At 35.4% G+C, this 22991-nt stretch overlaps 1 protein-coding gene across 8 annotated transcripts in view; it reads left to right on the forward strand.

Moving 5' to 3' along the window:
• LOC105489946 (protocadherin 9) overlaps nt 1-21029 on the forward strand; it is a 944009-nt gene extending 922980 nt beyond the window's left edge. For all 8 annotated transcript variants that reach the window (XM_011755108.2, XM_011755111.2, XM_011755110.2 and 5 more), the window contains one exon: nt 18837-21029. In XM_011755108.2, the coding sequence (XP_011753410.1) occupies nt 18837-19210 (374 nt within the window). In that variant the 3' untranslated portion in view covers nt 19211-21029. The remainder of the gene's footprint in view (nt 1-18836) is intronic.
• Nucleotides 21030-22991: the final 1962 nt, after the last annotated feature.

Raw genomic sequence — 22991 nt, forward strand, 5'->3', positions numbered from 1 at the left:
TTTAAACACGTAAGCAGTATAGACAATCTATGTGAAACTGAACTGTGGCCATTTTCACAATCAGTACTGATCATCCCAGCCACAATGATCATAGGTTAATTTATACCTGTCATTGAGATAACCCGAGAGAATGGAACAGCTTGGCTTTTCTCCATTCGCTTGGTACATTTTGTTAGGGACTTGAGTACTCTGAACCCAGAATGTATTCTCATAGAAAGAAATTTTTTAAAGCAAAAATCTAGCATGTCCTTCAAGAAAACAGAGAACAATAATGTGACACAAATTTAGCATCAATTTCAAAGAATAATAATAATGATAGTAATCACACCCCCCCCATGCTCCCAAATATACAGTGTGTGGCTCTGTCAATGTAATTTATATCATTTTACCCATTTCACATATAATTTAAATTTAATGAAGTTGATGAGGAAGTCACATCACAGACTTAGAATATTCTAGTCCATTGGCACTGAAGCTAAGTAAAATGGACCCTGGGGTGTCAAGCAAGGGAAGAAACAAAGAATGGATGACAAGAAATAAAACATCTACTCCATAGTGAGCTCCAAAGAAGAAACTTCAAGCAGCCTTGAAAGAGAAAACACTAAAAAGTAATTTTAAATCTTATAGGCAATTAGAAAACACAGGGTTTGCTCATCTTTTTGCATGAGTGATCAGAATTTTTGTTTGTTTGTTTTCTTTTTAAATAAATGCTCTGTATGTTTACAAACATGACCTACTCATCTATAGTGACCATTTTAATTAAACAAACAAACCAATGAAAATAGGTTCGAATTTCAATGTATTTAACAGACCATCTTAGGAATTCAAAAGGCTCTGAGATAGGCAGCCAGCCAAACAACACACTTTCAAAGAGCACTAGCTCCTAAGGTAGTAGCGATGACCATTAACCAAAAAATGTAGTTTATATCAGTTCAGATCTGCTGTTGGCATCACACTGATCATCCATGCTCAATCACCTGGATTCCATCTTCAAAAATCTGATCTTTATATAAGGAAAATGTAATTCGCTGTTGTGATTTCTAGTTCATATTTTAAAATGAGTTAGTTTATAATCTGCTCACCCCCTGCAAACAAGCATATTAAAAAATCATTAAATCATTATTTTATAACAAATGAAGAGTGATCTAATGGCAGATTAGCATTCAGCTTCTGAGGAAAAACTTCGGTATGTTTCCTGTTTCATGACTTTGGGTTTCTTCAACTTAATGTCATAGAACTTGAAGAGCAGATTTTAATCATTTGTATATTTTTACAGTTTGCTTCAGGAGCCCTATAAGCTAAGATAGTGTAGCAAGTCCTGGTATACGTCTTAAACTCTGCCTGAGGTGTTTGTAACATATCCAATTGAAAGGAGAATACATTGTGGTGGCTATAACAGTGATTATCAAGAAGCCATGCTTTTGATTTAGTGAAAAACACTCTGAAAGGAAAAGAAACTTGGTTCAGTAGCCTTGCTTAAAGGAAGAACATGCACGCTATATGTGATGATCTTAAAATCATCTATTTAGTCAAATAACACCATTTCATCCTCTATCACGTGTGTCACATTTTAATCAATGAGGCTTGGGAAGTATAATTAAGACCCACATAATATGGTTACATTAACTAAAATGATACTACTGTCAACAAGGTAGTCCTAAAACAGCTTATTTATGAATAAATAGGCAGAACATATACTTATAGATTCTCTCAGGATACATATGCCAAGTAATTCATTAGTTAGAACATGGTCATGAAGCATGCTGTTTGTTGGTGTTCCATTTACATTTCATGCTGAAAGGGAGAATATTTGGGAGTGTTTCAGACAGACAAAAAATACTTTTAGTGATTGATTTTGAACCGAAGCCAATTGTTCTAGACAACAGCTTAACTTTATAAATCTTGCCAAAGGTTCACAGATCTTGAAACCTTTGACTGTCATCTAGATTAAAAAATAAAGGTTCACTGTGCAGTTCACTTTTATTAGGAGAAACAGACTGACATCCTAAGCAGTATTGATAATATTTGGTGAGGGCCAACTGTCTTACGATTTTATTAATGTGGTAGACTGAGGCACAGAGGCCAAGTCAAGAACTCAAAAAAGGAATTACTAAATATACAATCATGTCATCTGCAAAGAGGGACAATTTGACTTTTTCTTTTCCTAACCGAATACCCTTGATTTCTTTCTCTTGCCTGATTGCCCTAGCCAGAACTTCCAACACTATGTTGAATAGGAGTGGTGAGAGAGGGCATCCCTGTCTTGTGCCAGTTGTCAAAGGGAATTTTTCCAGTTTTTGCCCATTCAGTATGATATTGGCTGTGGGTTTGTCATAAATAGCTCTTATTATTTTGAGGTATGTTCCATCAATACCGAATTTATTGAGCGTTTTTAGCATGAAGGGCTGTTGAATTTTGTCAAAAGCCTTTTCTGCATCTATTGAGATAACCATGTGTTTCTTGTCTTTGGTTCTGTTTATATGCTGGATTATGTTTATTAATTTGCGAATGTTGAACCAGCCTTGCATCCCAGGGATGAAGCCCACTTGATCATGGTGGATAAGCTTTTTGATGTGCTGCTGAATCCGGTTTGCCAGTATTTTATTGAGGATTTTTGCATCGATGTTCATCAGGGATATTGGCCTAAAATTCTCTTTTTTTGTTGTGTCTCTGCCAGGCTTTGGTATCAGGATGATGTTGGCCTCATAAAATGAGTTAGGGAGGATTCCCTCTTTTTCTATTGATTGGAATAGTTTCAGAAGGAATGGTACCAGCTCCTCCTTGTACCTCTGATAGAATTCAGCTGTGAATCCATCTGGTCCTGGACTTTTTTTGATTGGTAGGCTATTAATTATTGCCTCAATTTCAGAGCCTGCTATTGGTCTATTCAGGGATTCAACTTCTTCCTGGTTTAGTCTTGGAAGAGTGTAAGTGTCCAGGAAATTATCCATTTCTTCTAGATTTTCTAGTTTATTTGCGTAGAGGTGTTTATAGTATTCTCTGATGGTAGTTTGTATTTCTGTGGGGTCGGTGGTGATATCCCCTTTATCATTTTTTATTGCATCTATTTGATTTTTCTCTCTTTTCTTCTTTATTAGTCTTGCTAGCGGTCTGTCAATTTTGTTGATCTTTTCAAAAAACCAACTCCTGGATTCATTGATTTTTTGGAGGGTTTTTTTGTGTCTCTATCTCCTTCAGTTCTGCTCTGATATTAGTTATTTCTTGCCTTCTGCTGGCTTTTGAATGCGTTGGCTCTTGCTTCTCTAGTTCTTTTAATTGTGATGTTAGAGTGTCAATTTTAGATCTTTCCTGCTTTCTCTTGTGGGCATTTAGTGCTATAAATTTCCCTCTACACACTGCTTTAAATGTGTCCCAGAGATTCTGGTATGTTGTACCTTTGTTCTCATTGGTTTCAAAGAACATCTTTATTTCTGCCTTCATTTTGTTATGTACACAGTAGTCATTCAGGAGCAGGTTGTTCAGTTTCCATGTAGTTGAGCGGTTTTGATTGAGTTTCTTAGTCCTGAGTTCTAGTTTGATTGCACTGTGGTCTGAGGGACAGTTTGTTATAATTTCTGTTCTTGTACATTTGCTGAGGAGTGCTTTACTTCCAATTAAGTGGTCAATTTTGGAATAAGTATGATGTGGTGCTGAGAAGAATGTATATTCTGTTGATTTGGGGTGGAGAGTTCTATAGATGTCTATTAGGTCTGCTTGCTGCAGAGATGAGTTCAATTCCTGGATATCCTTTTTAACTTTCTGTCTCGTTGATCTGTCTAATGTTGACAGTGGAGTGTTGAAGTCTCCCATTATTATTGTATGGGAGTCTAAGTCTCTTTGTAAGCCTCTAAGGACTTGCTTTATGAATCTGGGTGCTCCTGTATTGGGTGCATATATATTTAAGATAGTTAGCTCTTCCTGTTGAATTGATCCTTTTACCATTATGTAATGGCCTTCTTTGTCTCTTTTGATCTTTGATGGTTTAAAGTCTGTTTTATCAGAGACTAGTATTGCAACCTCTGCTTTTTTTTGTTCTCCATTTGCTTGGTAAATCTTCCTCCATCCCTTTATTTTGAGCCTATGTATGTCTCTGCGTGTGAGATGTGTCTCCTGAATACAACAGACTGATGGGTCTTGACTCTTTATCCAGTTTGCCAGTCTATGTCTTTTAATTGGAGCATTTAGTCCATTTACATTTAAGGTTAAGATTGTTATGTGTGAACTTGATCCTGCCATTATGATATTAACTGGTTATTTTGCTCGTTAGTTGATGCAGTTTCTTCCTAGCCTAAATGGTCTTTACATTTTGGCATGTTTTTGCAATGGCTGGTACCGGTTGTTCCTTTCCATGTTTAGTGCTTCCTTCAGGGTCTCTTGTAAGGCAGGCCTAGTGGTGAGAAAATCTCTAAGCATTTGCTTATCTGTAAAGGATTTTATTTCTCCTTCACTTATGAAACTTAGTTTGGCTGGATATGAAATTCTGGGTTTAAAATTCTTTTCTTTAAGAATGTTGAATATTGGCTCCCACTCTCTTCTTGCTTGGAGAGTCTCTGCTGAGAGATCTGCTGTTAGTCTGATGGGCTTCCCTTTGTGAGTAACCCAACCTTTCTCTCTGGCTGCCCTTAAGATTTTTTCCTTCATTTCAACTTCGGTGAATCTGGCAATTATGTGTCTTGGAGTTGCTCTTCTGGAGGAGTATCTTTGTGGCGTTCTCTGTATTTCCTGGATTTGAATGTTGGCCTGCCCTCCTAGGTTGGGGAAGTTCTCCTGGATGATATCCTGAAGAGTGTTTTCCAACTTGGTTCCATTTCCCCCCTCACTTTCAGGCACTCCAATCAGACGTAGATTTGGTCTTTTTACATAATCCCATACTTCTTGCAGGCTTTGTTCATTTCTTTTTCTTCTTTTTTCTTTTGGTCTCTTCTCGCTTCATTTCGTTCATTTGATCCTCAATCGCTGATACTCTTTCTTCCAGTTGATCGAGTAGGTTACTGAAGCTTATGCATGTGTCACGTATTTCTCGTGTCATGGTTTTCATCTCTTTCATTTTGTTTATGACCTTATCTGCATTAATTACTCTAGCCATCAATTCTTCCACTTTTTTTTCAAGATTTTAATTTCTTTGCACTGGGCATGTAATTCCTCCTTTAGCTCTGAGAAGTTTGATGGACTGAAGCCTTCTTCTCTAATCTCGTCAAAGTCATTCTCTGTCCAGCTTTGATCCATTGCTGGCGATGAGCTGTGCTCCTTTGCCGGGGGAGATGTGCTCTTATTTTTTGAATTTCCAGCTTTTCTGCCCTGCTTTTTCCCCATCTTTGTGGTTTTTATCTGCCGCTGGTCTTTGATGATGATGGTGACGTACTGATGGGGTTTTGGTGTAGGTGTCCTTCCTGTTTGATAGTTTTCCTTCTAACAGTCAGGACCCTCAGCTGTAGGTCTGTTGGAGATTGCTTGAGGTCCATCCAGAACCTGTTTGCATGATTGTATATTTAGAAAATCCCATTGTCTCAGCCCAAAATCTCCTTAAGCTGAGAAGCAACTTCAGCAAAGTCTCAGGATACAAAATTAATGTGCAAAAATCACAAGCATTCTTATACACCAGTAACAGACAGAGAGCCAAATCAGGAATGAACTTCCATTCACAATTGCTTCAAAGAGAATAAAATACGTAGGAATCCAACTTACAAGGGATGTAAAAGACCTCTTCAAGGAGAACTACAAACCACTGCTCAGTGAAATAAAAGAGGACACAAACAAATGGAAGAACATACCATGCTCATGGATAGGAAGAATCAATATCGTGAAAATGGCCATACTGCCCAAGGTTATTTATAGATTCAATGCCATCCCCATCAAGCTACCAATGACTTTCTTCACAGAATTGGAAAAAACTGCTTTAAAGTTCATATGGAACCAAAAAAGAGCCCGCATCTCCAAGACAATCCTAAGTCAAAAGAACAAAGCTGGAGGCATCACGCTACCTGACTTCAAACTATACTACAAGGCTACGGTAACCAAAACAGCATGGTACTGGTACCAAAACAGAGATCTAGACCAATGGAACAGAACAGAGTTCTCAGAAATAATACCACACATCTACAGCCATCTGATCTTTGACAAACCTGAGAGAAACAAGAAATGGGGAAAGGATTCCCTATTTAATAAATGGTGCTGGGAAAATTGGCTAGCCATAAGTAGAAAGCTGAAACTGGATCCTTTCCTTACTCCTTATACGAAAATTAATTCAAGATGGATTAGAGACTTAAATGTTAGACCTAATACCATAAAAATCCTAGAGGAAAACCTAGGTAGTACCATTCAGGACATAGGCATGGCCAAAGACTTCATGTCTAAAACACCAAAAGCAACGGCAGCAAAAGCCAAAATTGACAAATGGGATCTCATTAAACTAAAGAGCTTCTGCACAGCAAAAGAAACTACCATCAGAGTGAACAGGCAACCTACAGAATGGGAGAAAATTTTTGCAATCTACTCATCTGACAAAGGGCTAATATCCAGAACCTACAAAGAACTCAAACAAATTTACAAGAAAAAAACAAACAGCCCCATCAAAAAGTGGGCATAGGATATGAACAGGCATTTCTCAAAAGAAGACATTCATACAGCCAACAGACATATGAAAAAATGCTCATCATCACTGGCCATCAGAGAAATGCAAATCAAAACCACAATGAGATACCATCTCACACCAGTTAGAATGGCGATCATTAAAAAGTCAGGAAACAACAGGTGCTGGAGAGGATGTGGAGAAATAGGAACACTTTTACATTGTTGGTGGGATTGTAAACTAGTTCAACCATTATGGAAAACAGTATGGCGATTCCTCCAAGATCTAGAACTAGATGTACCATATGACCCAGCCATCCAATTACTGGGTATATACCCAAAGGATTATAAATTATGCTGCTATAAAGACACATGCACACGTATGTTTATTGCAGCACTATTCACAATAGCAAAGACTTGGAATATACCCAAATGTCCATCAGTGACAGATTGGATTAAGAAACTGTGGCACATATACACCATGGAATACTATGCAGCCATCAAAAATGATGAGTTTGTGTCCTTTGTAGGGACATGGATGCAGTTGGAAACCATCATTCTTAGCAAACTATCACAAGAACAGAAAACCAAACACCGCATGTTCTCACTCATAGGTGGGAACTGAACAATGAGATCACTTGGACTCAGGAAGGGGAACATCACACACCGGGGCCTATCATGGGGAGGGATTGCATTGGGAGTTATACCTGATGTAAATGATGAGTTGATGGGTGCAGCACACCAACATGGCACAAGTATACATATGTAACAAACCTGCACGTTATGCACATGTACCCTACAACTTAAAGTATAATAAAAATAAATAAATTTAAAAAAAAAAAAGGGCAAGGGAAAAAAAGACCTACCAAAATGTTTAACATACTAGCTATGGTAAAGTAAATAAAATAAAATAACAAAAATTATATACAATAAAAAAATATATTATGCTATAAATTCTTACCAAAGTTTCTCATGTACAGGTTAGAGGTGTCCCTGTTATTTACTATTTTCTTGATGACAATTATTTGCCACATAATGTCTTACATGCAGTTTCTTTGTTGGCTCACCAATCTAAAGCTCAGCACGAACTTTTTTTTTTCTTCAAATATATCTAGTAATTATCTGCCATGTGCCAGGCCATAGTAAGAGATGTTGTTTCATAGCTACATAGATGTATGAAAAAGCAAAGTATGTGACATCATGGTGCTTATATTCTAGTGTGAGAGATAGACCATTAACAAATAAATATATTGTGAGAGGTAGTGATGAGTGCTATGAAGAAAAACAAAGCTAGAGGGCTGGACAGTGGCTGGCACCTGTAGTCCCAGCACTTTGGGAGGCCAAAGAGGTTGGATCAATTGAGATCAGGAGGTCGGGGCCAGTCTGGCCAACATGGCGAAACCCCATCTCTACTAAAAATACAAAAATTAGCCAGTGATTGCACATGCCTGTTGTGCAAGACCAAGTGATTACATGCACTCACATGAGTGAAGTGCAGATAAAGTGCTCTGAGCATTCTAACATTTCGGGATCTGACAAGGGTGTGGTACCATCAAAGGAAACTGAACAGGAAGGCAAGTGATGGATTAGGAAAATAGGAGAATGTGACTTGGGGGATTAGGAGAATTGGCAAACCTACTGATTTAGAATTTGTTGATGAGAACAATTTATGTGCTTAAAACTCTCTGGTGAACTCTAATACAAGACAATGCCTGAAAATGTTATTAATTTAGACCACTAGGAAAGGAGCGAATGCAGACAGGTAAGTTCTAAATGTCTTGCATCTCAAAGTGTGATTCTTGAACACCATCAGCAAAATCACTTAAGGAACTGTTAGAAGTGCAGGAACTCAGGACCCAATCAGATTTACTGAATTGGAATCTGCATTTTAATGATTTTCCTAGGTGACTCATATACATATTAACATTTGAGAAGCACTAAGCTGTGATATATTAATTTAAAGTGATGGTAAGACAATCCAGGTGTAAATACACACATATACACCTACAGATCACATGGACCATATCTGATGTTTTATTCCATTTAAAATACAATCTTTCAGACATATTTTAAAGTATACAAATTATTATGTCTTTAAATCCTCATTAATTTAGCAAAGTATTTTCCCCCATTTGTCCAATGCTTAAAATCACTTGGGGCAAGTCTCTATTGCCTCTGATGATTGTGAGAAGTAGAAACTCTAACCCAGAGACTAGGAAAGAAAAATGCTGAAGTTATATTATTAGTGTCCTGGGTAAAAACTGTCAGAGACCACAGGCAGGAAAATGAACATCATCAGTTTTTCCTGTTCTCATGTGATTAAATATCCCTGCAATATAGGAAACAGTGGAGTTGTATAAAGGCAAATTGCTTCATAACATTGTGTGCTACCATTGTGTATTACCTGTATTCAGGCCAGCAATTGCAACATTTTTTAAAGGGGACAAAATATTATGTAAGTGGCTTATTTTTCACTTGGACTACAGTCTGAAAATTAATCTCTAAAGTATTACTTCACTGCTTAACACCTTAGATCTGCACTTTAAAATGTGTTTCACATCAAATAAGATTTACCAAGTTTGTCTGAGAAACAATGCAAATTGCAAGAAATGGAGAGTAAATCAGGAGATAGCAGTATATGAATGAATTTTTGAAACAAAAAACATGAAATACTAATACAAGAAATGAACTATAGAAGAAAGTAAATATGATCTGCAATAAAGTAAATACAATGTTTCACATCAAGCAATTTGGTTGAAAATTGAAAGTTAGTTTGAATAATGAAGGTCTGTCTCTTTGGACTATTGTCATTCAATGAATTGCAATGTAAAATACTAACAGAGAACACATAAAATCATCAGAGAAGCTTTTCTTTACAGCAATTAGCTTTAGCAGATGAGAAAAAGGCAGCTGATTTTCATGCCCTGCAGAAGAAGGCTGAAGATGTACAAGGAAGTGCTCTTCATTCTTTGTGAGCCCTAAAGTCTGTTCAAATAGCAATATCCTCTCTGGCCGGGAATCCGCTGCTTGGCATGGTCATGTGTTATTGTATTTGGACTGTCTCCATCTGCAAATGTTGACTTTTTATCTGTGACCAAGGAAGAAATCTGTATGAGAAACGTGTAAAACGTTTAATCCTTGTTTACTTGTTAACCAGAGGTTTTGTCAAATCCTGGTGGTGTGGATTCACATGTGTTTGTTTCTCAAGGTTACTGTAGATGCATTCACAAATGCAGATCTAACTCTGATAGAGCCACTATATTTTTATTTAGATTTTAAAATGTAGTTATTCACAATATAATTTCACACTCAAAAATCTAAATGTGACCAGCCGGGCGCGGTGGCTCAAGTCTGTAATCCCAGCACTTTGGGAGGCCGAGGCGGGCGGATCACAAGGTCAGGAGATGGAGACCACAGTGAAACCCCGTCTCTACTAAAAATACAAAAAATTAGCCGGGCGAGGTGGCGGGCGCCTGTAGTCCCAGCTACTCAGGAGGCTGAGGCAGGAGAATGGCGGGAACCCGGGAGGCGGAGCTTGCAGTGAGCCGAGATCGCGCCACTGCACTCCAGCCTGGGCAACAGCGTGAGACTCCGTCTCAAAAAAAAAAAAAAAAAAAAAAAATCTAAATGTGACCTCAGTACTAGAGTAATTTTTTTTTTTTTTTTTTTTTTTTTTTTTTTTTTGAGACAGAGTCACACTCTATCTCTCAGGCTAGAGTGCAGTGTTGCAATCACCGCTTACTGCAGCCTCAGTCTCTCAGCTCAAGCAATATTTCCACCTTAGTTCCCCTGAGTTGCTGGCACCACAGGCGCATACCACCATGCCTGGCTAATGTTTGCATTTTTTATAGAGCTGGTGTTTCACCATATTGTCCACGCTTTTCTCGAAGTGCTGGGATTACAGGCATGAGCCACCATGCCTACCCTAATCTATCTGAACAATAGGTTTATCATTTCTTTGCTCTCTTTTGGGCTTTTTTTTTTACTGAAATGAAGTAGCATTGAAAAGTTTGATTATCACATTATATCAATGACAAACCACAATGATATTTAATTAAGGAATAAAAGAATGTATAGAGGGCATGCATCAAAATCTAGCCTTTTTATCCTCTCAATTTATAGATAAGAGACTGGGAGCTATGGAGTCTATGCTTACTTTCTCAAAGTCCATAGCAATTCATCATTCAACTAGTGCTAAAATCTATTTATTTGTTTGCCTGTCTATAATGATCTTGTGTCTTGAGATTTTCCTATTGATTCTGACTTTAGATATTCTATACAATAGTCTTTTGAATTTAACATAAGCTAAATCAGAAATTATTGAATAAATGAATGGAAAGCATTTCTCCCCAAAGTACACACAAATTTGTCACATTTACCTTTGGATTTGAACTGCTCGCATAACTATTGTATATGATTTCATATAAAATCTGAATACAATGGCAATGAGATTCACACCCTCTGACTAGTTTTCTGAACAACAAGAGCAGAGTAATAACTAAACAACTATTTGTTATTGTATGACATTCATTTAAAAGTATTGATTGGGCATAGAATAAAGTGGGCATAGAATAAAATGGTCTGAAATAGTAATACAGTCTCCAAAGGGCACAAGGGCAACGATGAACTATTTCCTGGTTTTCATGCTAACTTTCATATTTGAAATTAATTTTACCATGTTTAGATTTGAGTCAAATTAATGGATTTTATTTTTAATAGCAACTGTTCAATAAATATAGAATGTAGGACAGAATAGTGGATATTAGGGTGTCTATCAAGTAAACTTGCCTCTGACATTTCTTTCAGGTCCCTCCAGATTTACATAAACCTATAGTTTCAGCTTTCCATTCAAGGTAATCCACAAAAAAATGTTATGTGGGTACACACTGTCTCAAAAAAAATAAATAAATAACACGCACACTATCTGGGGAAATTCACCTCCCATATTTCATGTGGGTTCTTTTCTATATCCCTAAATGTTGGCTGGTCCAAGAAATAAGGGGAAAGAGTACAAAAGAGAGAAATTTTAAAGCTGAGTGTCTGGGGGAGACATCACACATCGGCAGGTTCCGTGATGCTCCCTGAGCCATAAAACCAGCAAGTTTTTATTAATGATTTTTAAAAGGGGAGGGAGTGTACGAATAGGGTGTGGGTCACAGAGATCACATACTTCACAAGGTAATAAAATATCACAAGGCAAATGGAGTCAGGGTGAGATCACAGACCACAGGATGGAGGGAAATTAAAATTTCTAATGAAGTTTTGGGCACGCATTGTCATTGATAACATCTTTTCAGGAGACAGGGTCTGAGAGCAGACAACCGGTCTGACCAAAATTTATTAGGTGGGAATTTCCTCGTCCTAATAAGCCTGGGAGTGCTACAGGAGACCAGGGCTTATTTCATCCCTTTGTCTTCGACTGTAAAAGACAGCCACCCCCAAAGCAGCCATTTTAGACTCCTACCCTCAGGGGCACATTCTCTTTCTCAGGGATGTTCCTTGCTAAGAAAAAGAATTCAGTGATATTTCTCCTATTTGCTTTTGAAAGAAGAGAAATATGGCTCTGTTCTGCCCTGTTCGTTTTACAATGTGCCAAGATTTCATATTGTTCAAACACACATGCTCTACAAACAATTCGTACAGTTAATGCAATCATCACAGGGTACCGAGGCGACATACATCCTCAGCTTACAAAGATGATGGGATGAAGAGATTAAAGTAAAGACAGGCATAGGAAATCAAGAGGGTATTGATTGGGGAAGTGATAAGTGTCCATGTAATCTTCACAATCTATGTTCAGAGATTGCAGTAAAGACAGACATAAGAAATTATAAAAGTATTAGTTTGGGGGACTAATAAATGTCCATGAAATCTTCACAATTTATGTTCTTCTGCCATGGCTTCAGCTGGTCCACCTGTTCGGGGTCCCTGACTTCCCACAACAACACACAGAGAGAGAGAAATAAATTGAGAGATAAAATGAGCTAGTAAAAATACTAAATTTTGTTGTGTTAGTATTCTGGAGACACTAAAATTAGCTTCAAATGAATGAATGAGAATATTTGTTTCCCTGAAATTTTATTATAGAAATATTGGTTAAGGCAAGGAGCAAGTATGAAGATTAAGATTTTGCTGAGCATATTAATAGCTGTAAGTACAAAGTAAAATTACAGAGTAAAAGTTTACATAAAAAGGAAATTTCTTTAAAACATCACTATGCCTAAATATCAGGGAAATTGCTTTAGCAAATCCAAATCAGTGGAATGCATCTTTCACATTAAAGTGTTTGGGGTGCACAAGTCTTTGCACAATAGACACCCATGATAGTATAAAGGAGAAGTACAGCAAAATTGGAACTTACGAACAAAGGTTTTACACAAAAATAGCAATATATGTTCTTACTACAGAAATAATATTATAACGTGACAGTCAGATGTGTATTGAACGGAAGAGGAATTTGCCTATAATAAAAATTGAACAAAATGAAAAACAGAGTGAGATGTGATGAATTTGATCCTAAATCATATGAAAATGACTTGTTTATTTTACAAATCAATTTTGGCAGTCTGTTTAAACTTATTTTACCTACCAGTAAAAATTATAAGAAAAATTTATTAATAGAAAAGATCAAAATTTCATACAGTATGAAAACTAGCCAGGAATATAAAAAGTCCCATAGTTTTTTTTAAAAAAATGCCAGTTTCTAGCTTTGGTATTAAAGGGTTTCAAATAATGAGATTGAAATGTAGGTGGTCAACAGGCCAGAAGCTACTCCTTAATTACAGCAGTGAATTAATGAAGTAACAGTTCTGCTTCCAGTTATAGTAAAATGACATCAAAAACCACTGCAGTATCCTACTACTTAAGTACAGGTGGAGTTCCATTAACTTGGATTGTTTTACATTTTAAACTTGCATCTTTTAAAGTTAGTAATTCAGGCACCTTTCTGAGAGCTGCTAATGCCTAAAACTTTGAAAAATATTTTGTTTTTTAACAAGAAGGTGAGTAGTGTGAAGATGAACTTTGAGACCTGACCTAAACATTATCTGAAACAACTTTCCAGAAGCTTTTCATTATGTGCTTTTGTTTTTGCTTGCAGAGACAGATGGCTTGCACGGTGTTATCTGCACTTGCGATTTTACACATACCCTAACCACAGATAACCAAACTCAGACATTGAGATTGTGCAAAGCAACAAAGAATTTGAGTTAAAAAAATGAATAAATGTTTCAGTGTTTAAAAAATTTATGATAGATGATTTTAATTATTTTAAAAGAAAGGAAATAAACTGGTGTAATGACAAAATTATAGGAAGTATTTATAAGTAGTTTGGAATTCTGATCAGGATTCTACACATATATTTTATGACGTAGCACAAATAGTACATTATAAAATTTATGAAAAAAATAGAGAAACAATAAAAAACACATATGCACATGATTACACATGCACAAACACACCACACTCACACACAAACAAAAGCTCAAAACATCTAATAAGAATCCAGTGCAATGATACCTATGATGCGTGTTAGGTTTCAATAAATATTTGAGAGACTGTATGAATGAAAAACAAATATTATTCATCAATTAATACAGTTACCTAAAGTAATAATAAAAATATATCAAAGAAAAAGGATTATAGTTTAGTGCATATAATTTATGCAGTATTAGCAAACATCTGAGATTTAAAATGCTATATATTGATGGAGAACTATAGATTACATTTGACCATATTTTGGAAAATTTCAGTATTTGACAACATTTTTAAAACAATGTTTTTCTCCTTTTTAAAAGCATAAAAAACTCAGTACTTCTAAAAATGAGAAAAATGAGTTAGAAACTAGGGAATTATTAGCATATATCAGATCATAAACATGTATGGGGCAGGGACTGACTTAGGAGACCATTAGAATGAATGTATTCCCTTTAATAATTCATCACAGAATTTTGAAAAAATACTTACTTTTTCTTTTTACCAATTTACAACACTGACTTTACGGAGGAAAACACGGAAGCATTGCTATTTTCCCAAGATAAAACTCACTGGGCTTTTGTTTTTTGTTTTGTTTTGTTTTGTCCTTAATATCACAGCAATTACTGGGAATTACATAGAGGCCCAAAGAAAAAAATTAAACTTTTTCTTATTTAATGTTGTGTCCCAAAATAAAAACTTACCAAAACATAAAGTAAGTACCCTATAAATACATATACCTACCATGTAACAGAAAAATTAAAAATAAAAATTTTTAAAGCATAAAGCAAATTATATTTTCCAACAATACAGCTCATACTATAATGACACTCAGCAGATAAGTAGATTGTTGATGGATTGATTGATGTATATACGTTTTGTTTTGTTTTATTGTTTGCTGTCTTGGCTTAGTTTTGAGCCCCTGTTTAGAGACTGGTCAGTTTCCCCTTTTTGAGCAGCTAAATCCATATTCCTCTACTTCTCTTCTAGTGATCTCACACTTCTGAGTCACTAAGCAACCTCCCTAAGCAAATGCTTTGATATTAGATAATTTGACATTGCTGTTTTGACCTGGTTCTTGAGAAATTACTTAAATTAGCCAATCCTCAGAGAGCCCTGAAACCCTAGCTAACCCTAGTCAGTTTTTCATACATAAACTGTCCCCTAGAGCTCCAGTTTGTTGTTACCTTATTCCCAGATTTAGTCCCTTGTATGGCTCTGCCTGACAGGCTTCTCCCATTTAGAGCTCTAACAAAAAACTTCTGCCTTTCATCTAGAGTCCCACTGTGTGTGGCTGGCCTGAGGATAGATCTTTAAAATTTTTACAGCAACCAGTTATCTGAAAGACTTACTTATAAATCTACAAAACTTCTATAAATTTATTTATAGACTTTATCAAAATCCTTCAAGTCTACTTACAGGAATGAATCATGGGAAGTACAATGCACAAAGAACAATTAATATTATTTAATGAAAATAAACTCATGTTTTGCAAGTTAAAGATTTTGTGCATAAAAATTTTAACTGTAAATGTCTTAATGTCAATTATGTAAAAAAAAGTTTAAAGAAATCGAAGAAGAAATGATGTACCTTGAAACAAAGTCTGTTGGTTAAGTCATAAAGAGAAAAACCTTCCTAGAACAGTTAATGGCCCTCAGCTCATTTTAATGACACTTTTACTTCCCTCTCAGATCACTGCTCTTAAGCCAATTATTTCTTTCCCAGAATAGCTCTCAGCTCCATGAGGACAGTGTTGACATCTGTTTTTGTCAAGGCTGTAGCTCTGGTGCCGATCACAGTGCCAGCACATAGTACATGCTCAGTAAATGTTTCTGGAATAAATATATGTTATTCGTTGTAAATATTTCTTAAAAGGATAAATTCTATTTGTTAAAATGTGTCACTCAATGCTGAAAATCTAAGGTATACATATTCTTATAAACACACACACAAAACACATTCTCAATCTTTAGGTGATATGTCTTAAATTAATAAGATGGCAGGGTGTGTTGCATAAGGCTAATTTTAAAATAGCCTTGCACATCCTCTCATTTCTGACGAGCTTAATAAAACCCTGATGTGGTGACATTTCTGAGGTAGCTGGTAATTTTTTTCCCTTTGGAGATTTTAACAATAAAAAACTTATTAATGACGCTGGAAATGTAAAGATTAAAAGTTTGCTTATAGGCTTCAAGGTATGTTACACATCAAATTGGTGATTAACTCCATTGATGTTTAGAAAGGAGTAAATATATTTAACAGATAAGTTAAATTATTCATTTATAAACTGTCACAAAGTATTACTAGGCAAAGGAATTTGCTGTTGAGGAAGCATTTGGTGTAAGATTTGTGAAATCAGCACCTTCTATTATAATTACTTTAGGTCTGCCTTTAAGCAGGGGATATCTTTAATAATCCTCAGAACATTTTCAACCTCATAAAAGTTTAATTAACAATTAACATTGTTCGTAGAGCACTACTATTGTTTAGCACTATGAGGAATCAGAAGACCGAATTGCCGTTTTTTTTTTTTTTTCCCCATCAATTTTCAATCTAGTTGGGAGGAAGTTAAAATCAAAACTTGCAAATGTACCGAACCCCCTCCAAAAGACAAAAATGGAATTAAGGTAAGAGTTGAGGGAGCTCAATTAGGAAATTTGTTATTCATCAATAAAGAAAGTTCTGTGGAAATCAAGGTGCATATGAAGCATGAATTGGTAGAGTTATGGAAGCTTGCTTTTGGTGTGTGGGACATAAACTGACCCTTGAAGAGATCAGTAATTAAATGAAAACAGGCCTGGCAAAAAACATCTTCTAAGCCTGTGATCCTAATGCAGGGAGCATGGATTGGTTTATGCAAAATGTGTTAGCTCTGTGAATGCAGTCACTGAGTACACCTAAGGGAGTCTAGAAGTGAGAAATTAGTTTGAACTTTTAAAATGTGGCCAGATTGTAGAGGGCAAAGAAAGGCTCATAGAGAAGTTTAAATTAAATATCCAGAAAAAGTAAGTAATCATTGGAGGTATGTGAGAGGAAAAGTTTTAAGTAATGAATATGTGTTTAAATAAAATAAAACTGTTTGCTTTTGAGGGGATTGGGAATATGGTTCAGATGGGAAGTAATTTTAAGGTTATTCTAAAAGGAAGACTTTTAGATATAAAAAAAAAATCGCTGAAGTTTGAGTTTATATGAAATAGTGCATTTCAGCCACTTTTTTCACATCTAGTATCTGTTCTGTTTTTAAACAAGTTTTTTTTTATTTCAATAGCTTTTCGGGTACAAGTGGTTTTTGGTTACGTGGATGATTGTATAGTGGTGCGGTCTGAGATTTTAGTGCACCCATCACCCTAGTAGTATGCATCGTACCCAGGAAAGGTACATTCAGTATCTATTTTGATATTGCCTGTGGTTTGCTGTCTCTGGTGTTTGCCATCAACTGTTGCCTGTCTCAGTGGGAATTTTTTTTTTCACATGCAAGAAATAATTAGAATATTATTAAGGCAAATAGAAAGCTCACAATTATTGGACATTTAAAAATATTAGTTGTGCTAACTTGGATTTTATCAAAGACCTACATTCCAATTATTGAGCGATTTAAATTGATGAGTAAGCAAACTTGCAGGTATGTTTTCTTTACTTTTTTTTTCTGCGTTTTTTTCTGATGACTCTCTGCTTTTGAAAATGCTTTATGCCTCAGGCATTCTTGCCTATCCACTTAACTTCATTCGTAAAATCAATTCCTAATTTCCAAGCTATCATTTATCTATCACGTGGCTGTTTAATCAAGGGGGGTAAGACAACAGCAACAAAGAAACCCAATTTATTTCTTAACCATTTGGCTTATGTTGTTTTTTAGTAAAGGGCTGATTTCTATTTTAAACAATCATAAAATAGTTTACTTTTGAAATTCTGGTTAAAATGTATGTTCTAACCTGCTGGTAAAAAAGTAGAAGATAAATTCTGTGATCACTTTCTTTCCCCTGAATGTTAGACTCCATGTGATTCAATTTGTAATTTAGCTTCAGTTTTATACCTTAGAAATTTAGAAAATAGTTAAGCTCAGAGGAACCAAACACTATCCGGATGCAAATGGCTTCTTCTTTACTTGGATTTCAGAATGTTTGCAGCTGACCAGGTGTATCATTAGTAAGATACAATAGTTATTCTTCAAAATGAGTATTTCACTTTTCAAAAATGTGGCAAGATATTTTCATATAAAAATAATGTGTTTATGTAGAAAAAAACAATATTTTATATAACCATTTAGAGTATTTATTTTTAATGATGCTATGTTTCAAGTGGTAATTTTGCTTTTTAACTTAGTGGAGTTGTATTATTTATATATTCTTTAATATTGCACATAAAATTATTCTACTTTTTATAATTTATCATAAATATGAGTCTATTTCTGGGATTTCTTAGAACATAAATTAGTAATAATCTATATGCCTTTATCAAAGACTTGATAAAAAATGATACATCATGGTTATATCTGTTCACCCATATCTGTCTTTTTATCTATCTATCCGTGTCTTTGGATCTAAATAACTAAATAAAGGATTAAGAAGGAAAATATTAATAGATCAATCTTACCTCCATAACAAACTTGATTCCTTTTGTATTAATCTTTAAAAGATGGAGAAATATATCTTTGAGTTGCTTGACTTGACTCAAAGATATGCTTGACTTTATGAAAAAATAAGATCACTAATAACATACTTTTTCTCTAAGAGATAATTTTAATTGAGAATCGTAACCACTTTCTTTTCTTATATTCTCCCTCTTGTCTTCTGCAGATGGGCCTCTGGGTCCCCGAGGATTAGCTGAAGCTACAGAGATGTGCACTCAAGAGTGCTTGGTTTTGGGTCACTCTGATAATTGCTGGATGCCTCCTGGCTTGGGTCCATATCAACACCCCAAATCTCCTCTCTCAACCTTTGTACCCCAGAAAGAATGGGTGAAGAAGGACAAGCTTGTGAACGGGCACACCCTGACCAGGGCCTGGAAAGAAGACAGCAACAGGAACCAGTTCAATGACCGTAAGCAGTATGGCTCCAACGAAGGCCATTTCAACAATGGCAGCCACATGACAGACATTCCTCTGGCAAATCTGAAGTCTTATAAGCAAGCAGGAGGTGCTATTGAGAGTCCTAAGGAGCACCAACTCTAAGAAAAGGCTATATGGGACCTAATAACTTTAATCTAAATAGACATGCTAATACCGTGTGTGTCAGAGCTTTATGTATTCAATAGATCTCTACAACTATGCCCCTTCTAGCAGGGATACTTATAACTTTGTGTTAGCACCATGGAGCATACAATATTTTGCAACATATGAGAGAAGATAGTTGTAGTCATGCAATCTTGTTTACTAGAATTGATTAAACTCTCCAGAGATCTCTCCATTGTGCAAATTTTTTTTTATTATTGCATTTTATTTTGACCCTGGACTGCTGCTATGAACAATAGAATATGCATTTGGAAAGTAAGAAAGTTTCATAGATTAGAGTGACTGAAAAACATACCCAGTTAAAAAATTGTGCTTTTTTTTTTTTTCTTTTTGTCATTGATTTGTGCTGGGACCGCTATACTTGACATTATACTGCAAACAAAACTTAAAGAGATAAGCATTAAACCTATCGTGCTGTTAACAACGTTAGTGGACACTTGTAAGTCAATCAGTGTTAAAGTATTTGTAAATAGAAGCAAGCTATTATTAACAACTTTTGTGTACTTATAATGTTCATCTAAAAATGTTGTAGCATAATTCTGTGTTTTATGGTTGCTTCTGTCCTTTTTATTTACCTCTTTGTTGTTATTTTCGTTGTTTCTTTTAGTGAGGTGTTTCTGCGTTAGTAGTCTGTCTTGACACACATTGTTCAAAGAATCTCAAACACTTGTGTTTAAAAAAGGTTCTGAAATCTTGCTTCTTGTATGATAGCTTATGATGCTGGAATTCTGTAAACAATAAAGATGAAAGAAAAAATGATAACTATACAAAAAAGGGCTTCTGCAAAAGCTTGGAAATTCAGAACCTATTTTTTACATCCTTGTTTTCAAAGTAGGCAAAAGCAAAATCATCTAATTAGTACCATTAAGTGAGAGAGTAATGGAAAAGTGTTATCCATCAAAAGTGATATAATATCCTGTACTTGTCACTCATGCAAAACTAATGTATCAAAATTAGCATATATGGAAGAAAAATCACTATTCTAAAATAGTTTCAATTGGGCAAATGTGTGTCTACAACTTTGTTGAAATGGCAGAGTTTGTGTTGATCCTCATATACAATAATGTTGTTGTAACACAAGTGTTATTAGACCATAGCCACAAAATATTTAATGTGTTGTGCCTTCATGATGTAACAGAACATTCTCCAGGTAGGGTAGTTGGGGGAAATAAAGGGATAAATCTCTAATTATTGCTGTTTAACTGTTTGTTATCATAGTTGGTCAATGCCTGGCAGGTACCAGCATATTGTCACTTAGGTCAAACCAACAAAGTGACAACTAATGTTAATAAGATCTCAGTTGCACGTGCAAACAAATCCAAATTCGAACATTCTTAGGAGGTTTTTGTTAAGGCATGACAGATGATTTAAACAAATAAATAGCATGCAACAAAATGTCTTTATTGAAAGAAGTGGAAGTTATCTTAATGCCACGGTTCACCATCAATTTAAAAGTAAAAAAAACAAAAAAAAAAACCCAAAAAATTAAAAAAAAAAAGGTTTGCTAATCTGATAGTTAATTTGTTCTTACCAAAAAATAAAATTACTTTGTAAATAGCAGTTCACATTTTTCCACAGTATAATGGAAAATAATGGGTAGGGGTGCATTGCTTATTGAAGTACATTTTTGTCGGTTTGTGAGGGGTGTTTGATGATTTTGACAGAATAAATATCTAAACAATTATCCTTGTTACTGCTTTGCCAGTTCTACGTTATTTACAATTATTCAGCTCTTGCAATAAATGTTCTGAATTCCTGATTGTAGTGTGTTAATTTTTAGTCAACATCCAAATTGGTTATTTATACTTCTAATTGTTGGGTAAATATATATGGATAAAATTTAACTTTTATTTAGAAATTAAGGAAGATTCATTAGGATTTAGTACCTATTCTTTGAAAATGTGAGTACCATGATAAGTGTTCAATTACCCTAATGGTCTTCAAAACTATTTTTTAGGGAAATTCATGGAGAAAGTTCACTCACTTTCTGGTCAAGATTCATGCAAGTTTCATCAAAGTGAAATCCCAAATCAGAAACTTTGCTGGTAGCACTAGTGAGGTTATTTTTTGATTCTTTGTCTCTTTAATAAGACTTCATGGAATAAACTGTCACTTATGTCATCATTGACCAAGGCAGAAGATCATTCTGGGATTATGGATTGAAACCCAGAGTCAAACTTCATCTGTATTTCTTTCAGTTTAGGAAAATAGGCACAGAAAGCTATCAAGGATAAGAAGACACACTCAAACATATGCCATGTGTGTATGCTCGTCCTAGAGCAATTGCATCAATGTTCACTCACGCTGGAGTTTTGGGCTAGGTAAGTAAGCCTGACTCTTCAAGCCCTAGAGCTTTTTGAAGGATTGTGAAAGAGGATTTGGGAATCAGAGGCATAGTGTTAAAGTTATTTGCCTGGACCATTGTCCGAATATGATATCCTGACCATTCATTCCTAATAAGCTAGACCTATCCCCTAGTCTGAGGTACACTGTAGCACCACTCTCCTTTCCCTCACAGGGGTAGAGACTGCCCCAAGATACAAACAGGGAATGAATTCTGAAAAGAGGATATTCTGAAAAACAGAAATTAAAATCCATGCCTGCACCGTTCCTTTGTCTATTTTTTTTTTTTTTACACCAATCAGGTAAGTCATTCCCCTCTGCCTTGAAGAGTAAAGAGAAACTAAGCTCATATTCTCGCCATGAATAAACTGGAATTTTGAAAAGGCACTCACCTTTCCCATTCCTACCATATTTCTTCTAATAAATACAACAATATCCAGTCCTATGAAGGCATTTGGTTATATGCTCTGTGAAATTTTAAGAGTAATAACATCACACACCAAACTGAAGAATTTACCCATCAAGTAAATAAAATAATACATTTGCAATGACTATTCCGTAAGTATCATCTATATTGCTTTATGTTGTTGACATTGGACATAAGAGTCGTCATTTACCAGGAAACAAAAGTTAGTTACATTACCTAAGAGAACATACCTAAATGAAATGTATAAAATGATTTTATAGCAATTATCAAATATTATGATTGTATACACTAGCAATTTTTGAGCACATATAAAAATTAACTTTATAAACCTGAATAGGGCCTATTTGAATGAGCATTCCTACACATACTCTAACATAAATTTGTATTTAAATAATGGGTATTCATTAACAGACAATTGAGTAGTCATTTTGCAGCACTGATGCTATTCAGTGAATCTCATTCAGAATCCCATCATTCCCATTCTGTGGCTAAAGCTACAAATGCAGCTGAGGCCCAGAGTTGTTCCAGTATTTATTAAACTGTTGGATAGAGGCCAGGGGTGGTTAATTATTATTAATGAGGAGTTTTGGCAGTGAAAGATGAAAGGGATGCCTTGTCAATTTCAATTTTTAATGTGGATGCCAGGGTGTTACTTTGCATGAGGGCAAAACCAACCTATGAAAAGGAGGAGTGGTGTTGTGAGTCCAAAAATGCTTCATTGTTCTGCTTTGTTTTAAATAGAGCTGATCTTCCCTCCCTAAAGGAAGCTCCTTTATTTGTTCTTTCGAGAGACAGTGCTTAAAAATTCTTCCAGTGTGCTTAACGGCACAGTGATCACACAATAAATTCTCCATACACTTTTCTTACGCTTTCACAACTACCAATCTAAATTTTAGTAGATATCAGCCAGACTTTGCACTGTTCAAAAAATGGAAAATTAGTATCTTAATA

Source organism: Macaca nemestrina, chromosome 16 (genome assembly GCF_043159975.1).
Source record: "Macaca nemestrina isolate mMacNem1 chromosome 16, mMacNem.hap1, whole genome shotgun sequence".
In the NCBI taxonomy this organism is placed as follows: Eukaryota; Metazoa; Chordata; class Mammalia; order Primates; family Cercopithecidae; genus Macaca; species Macaca nemestrina.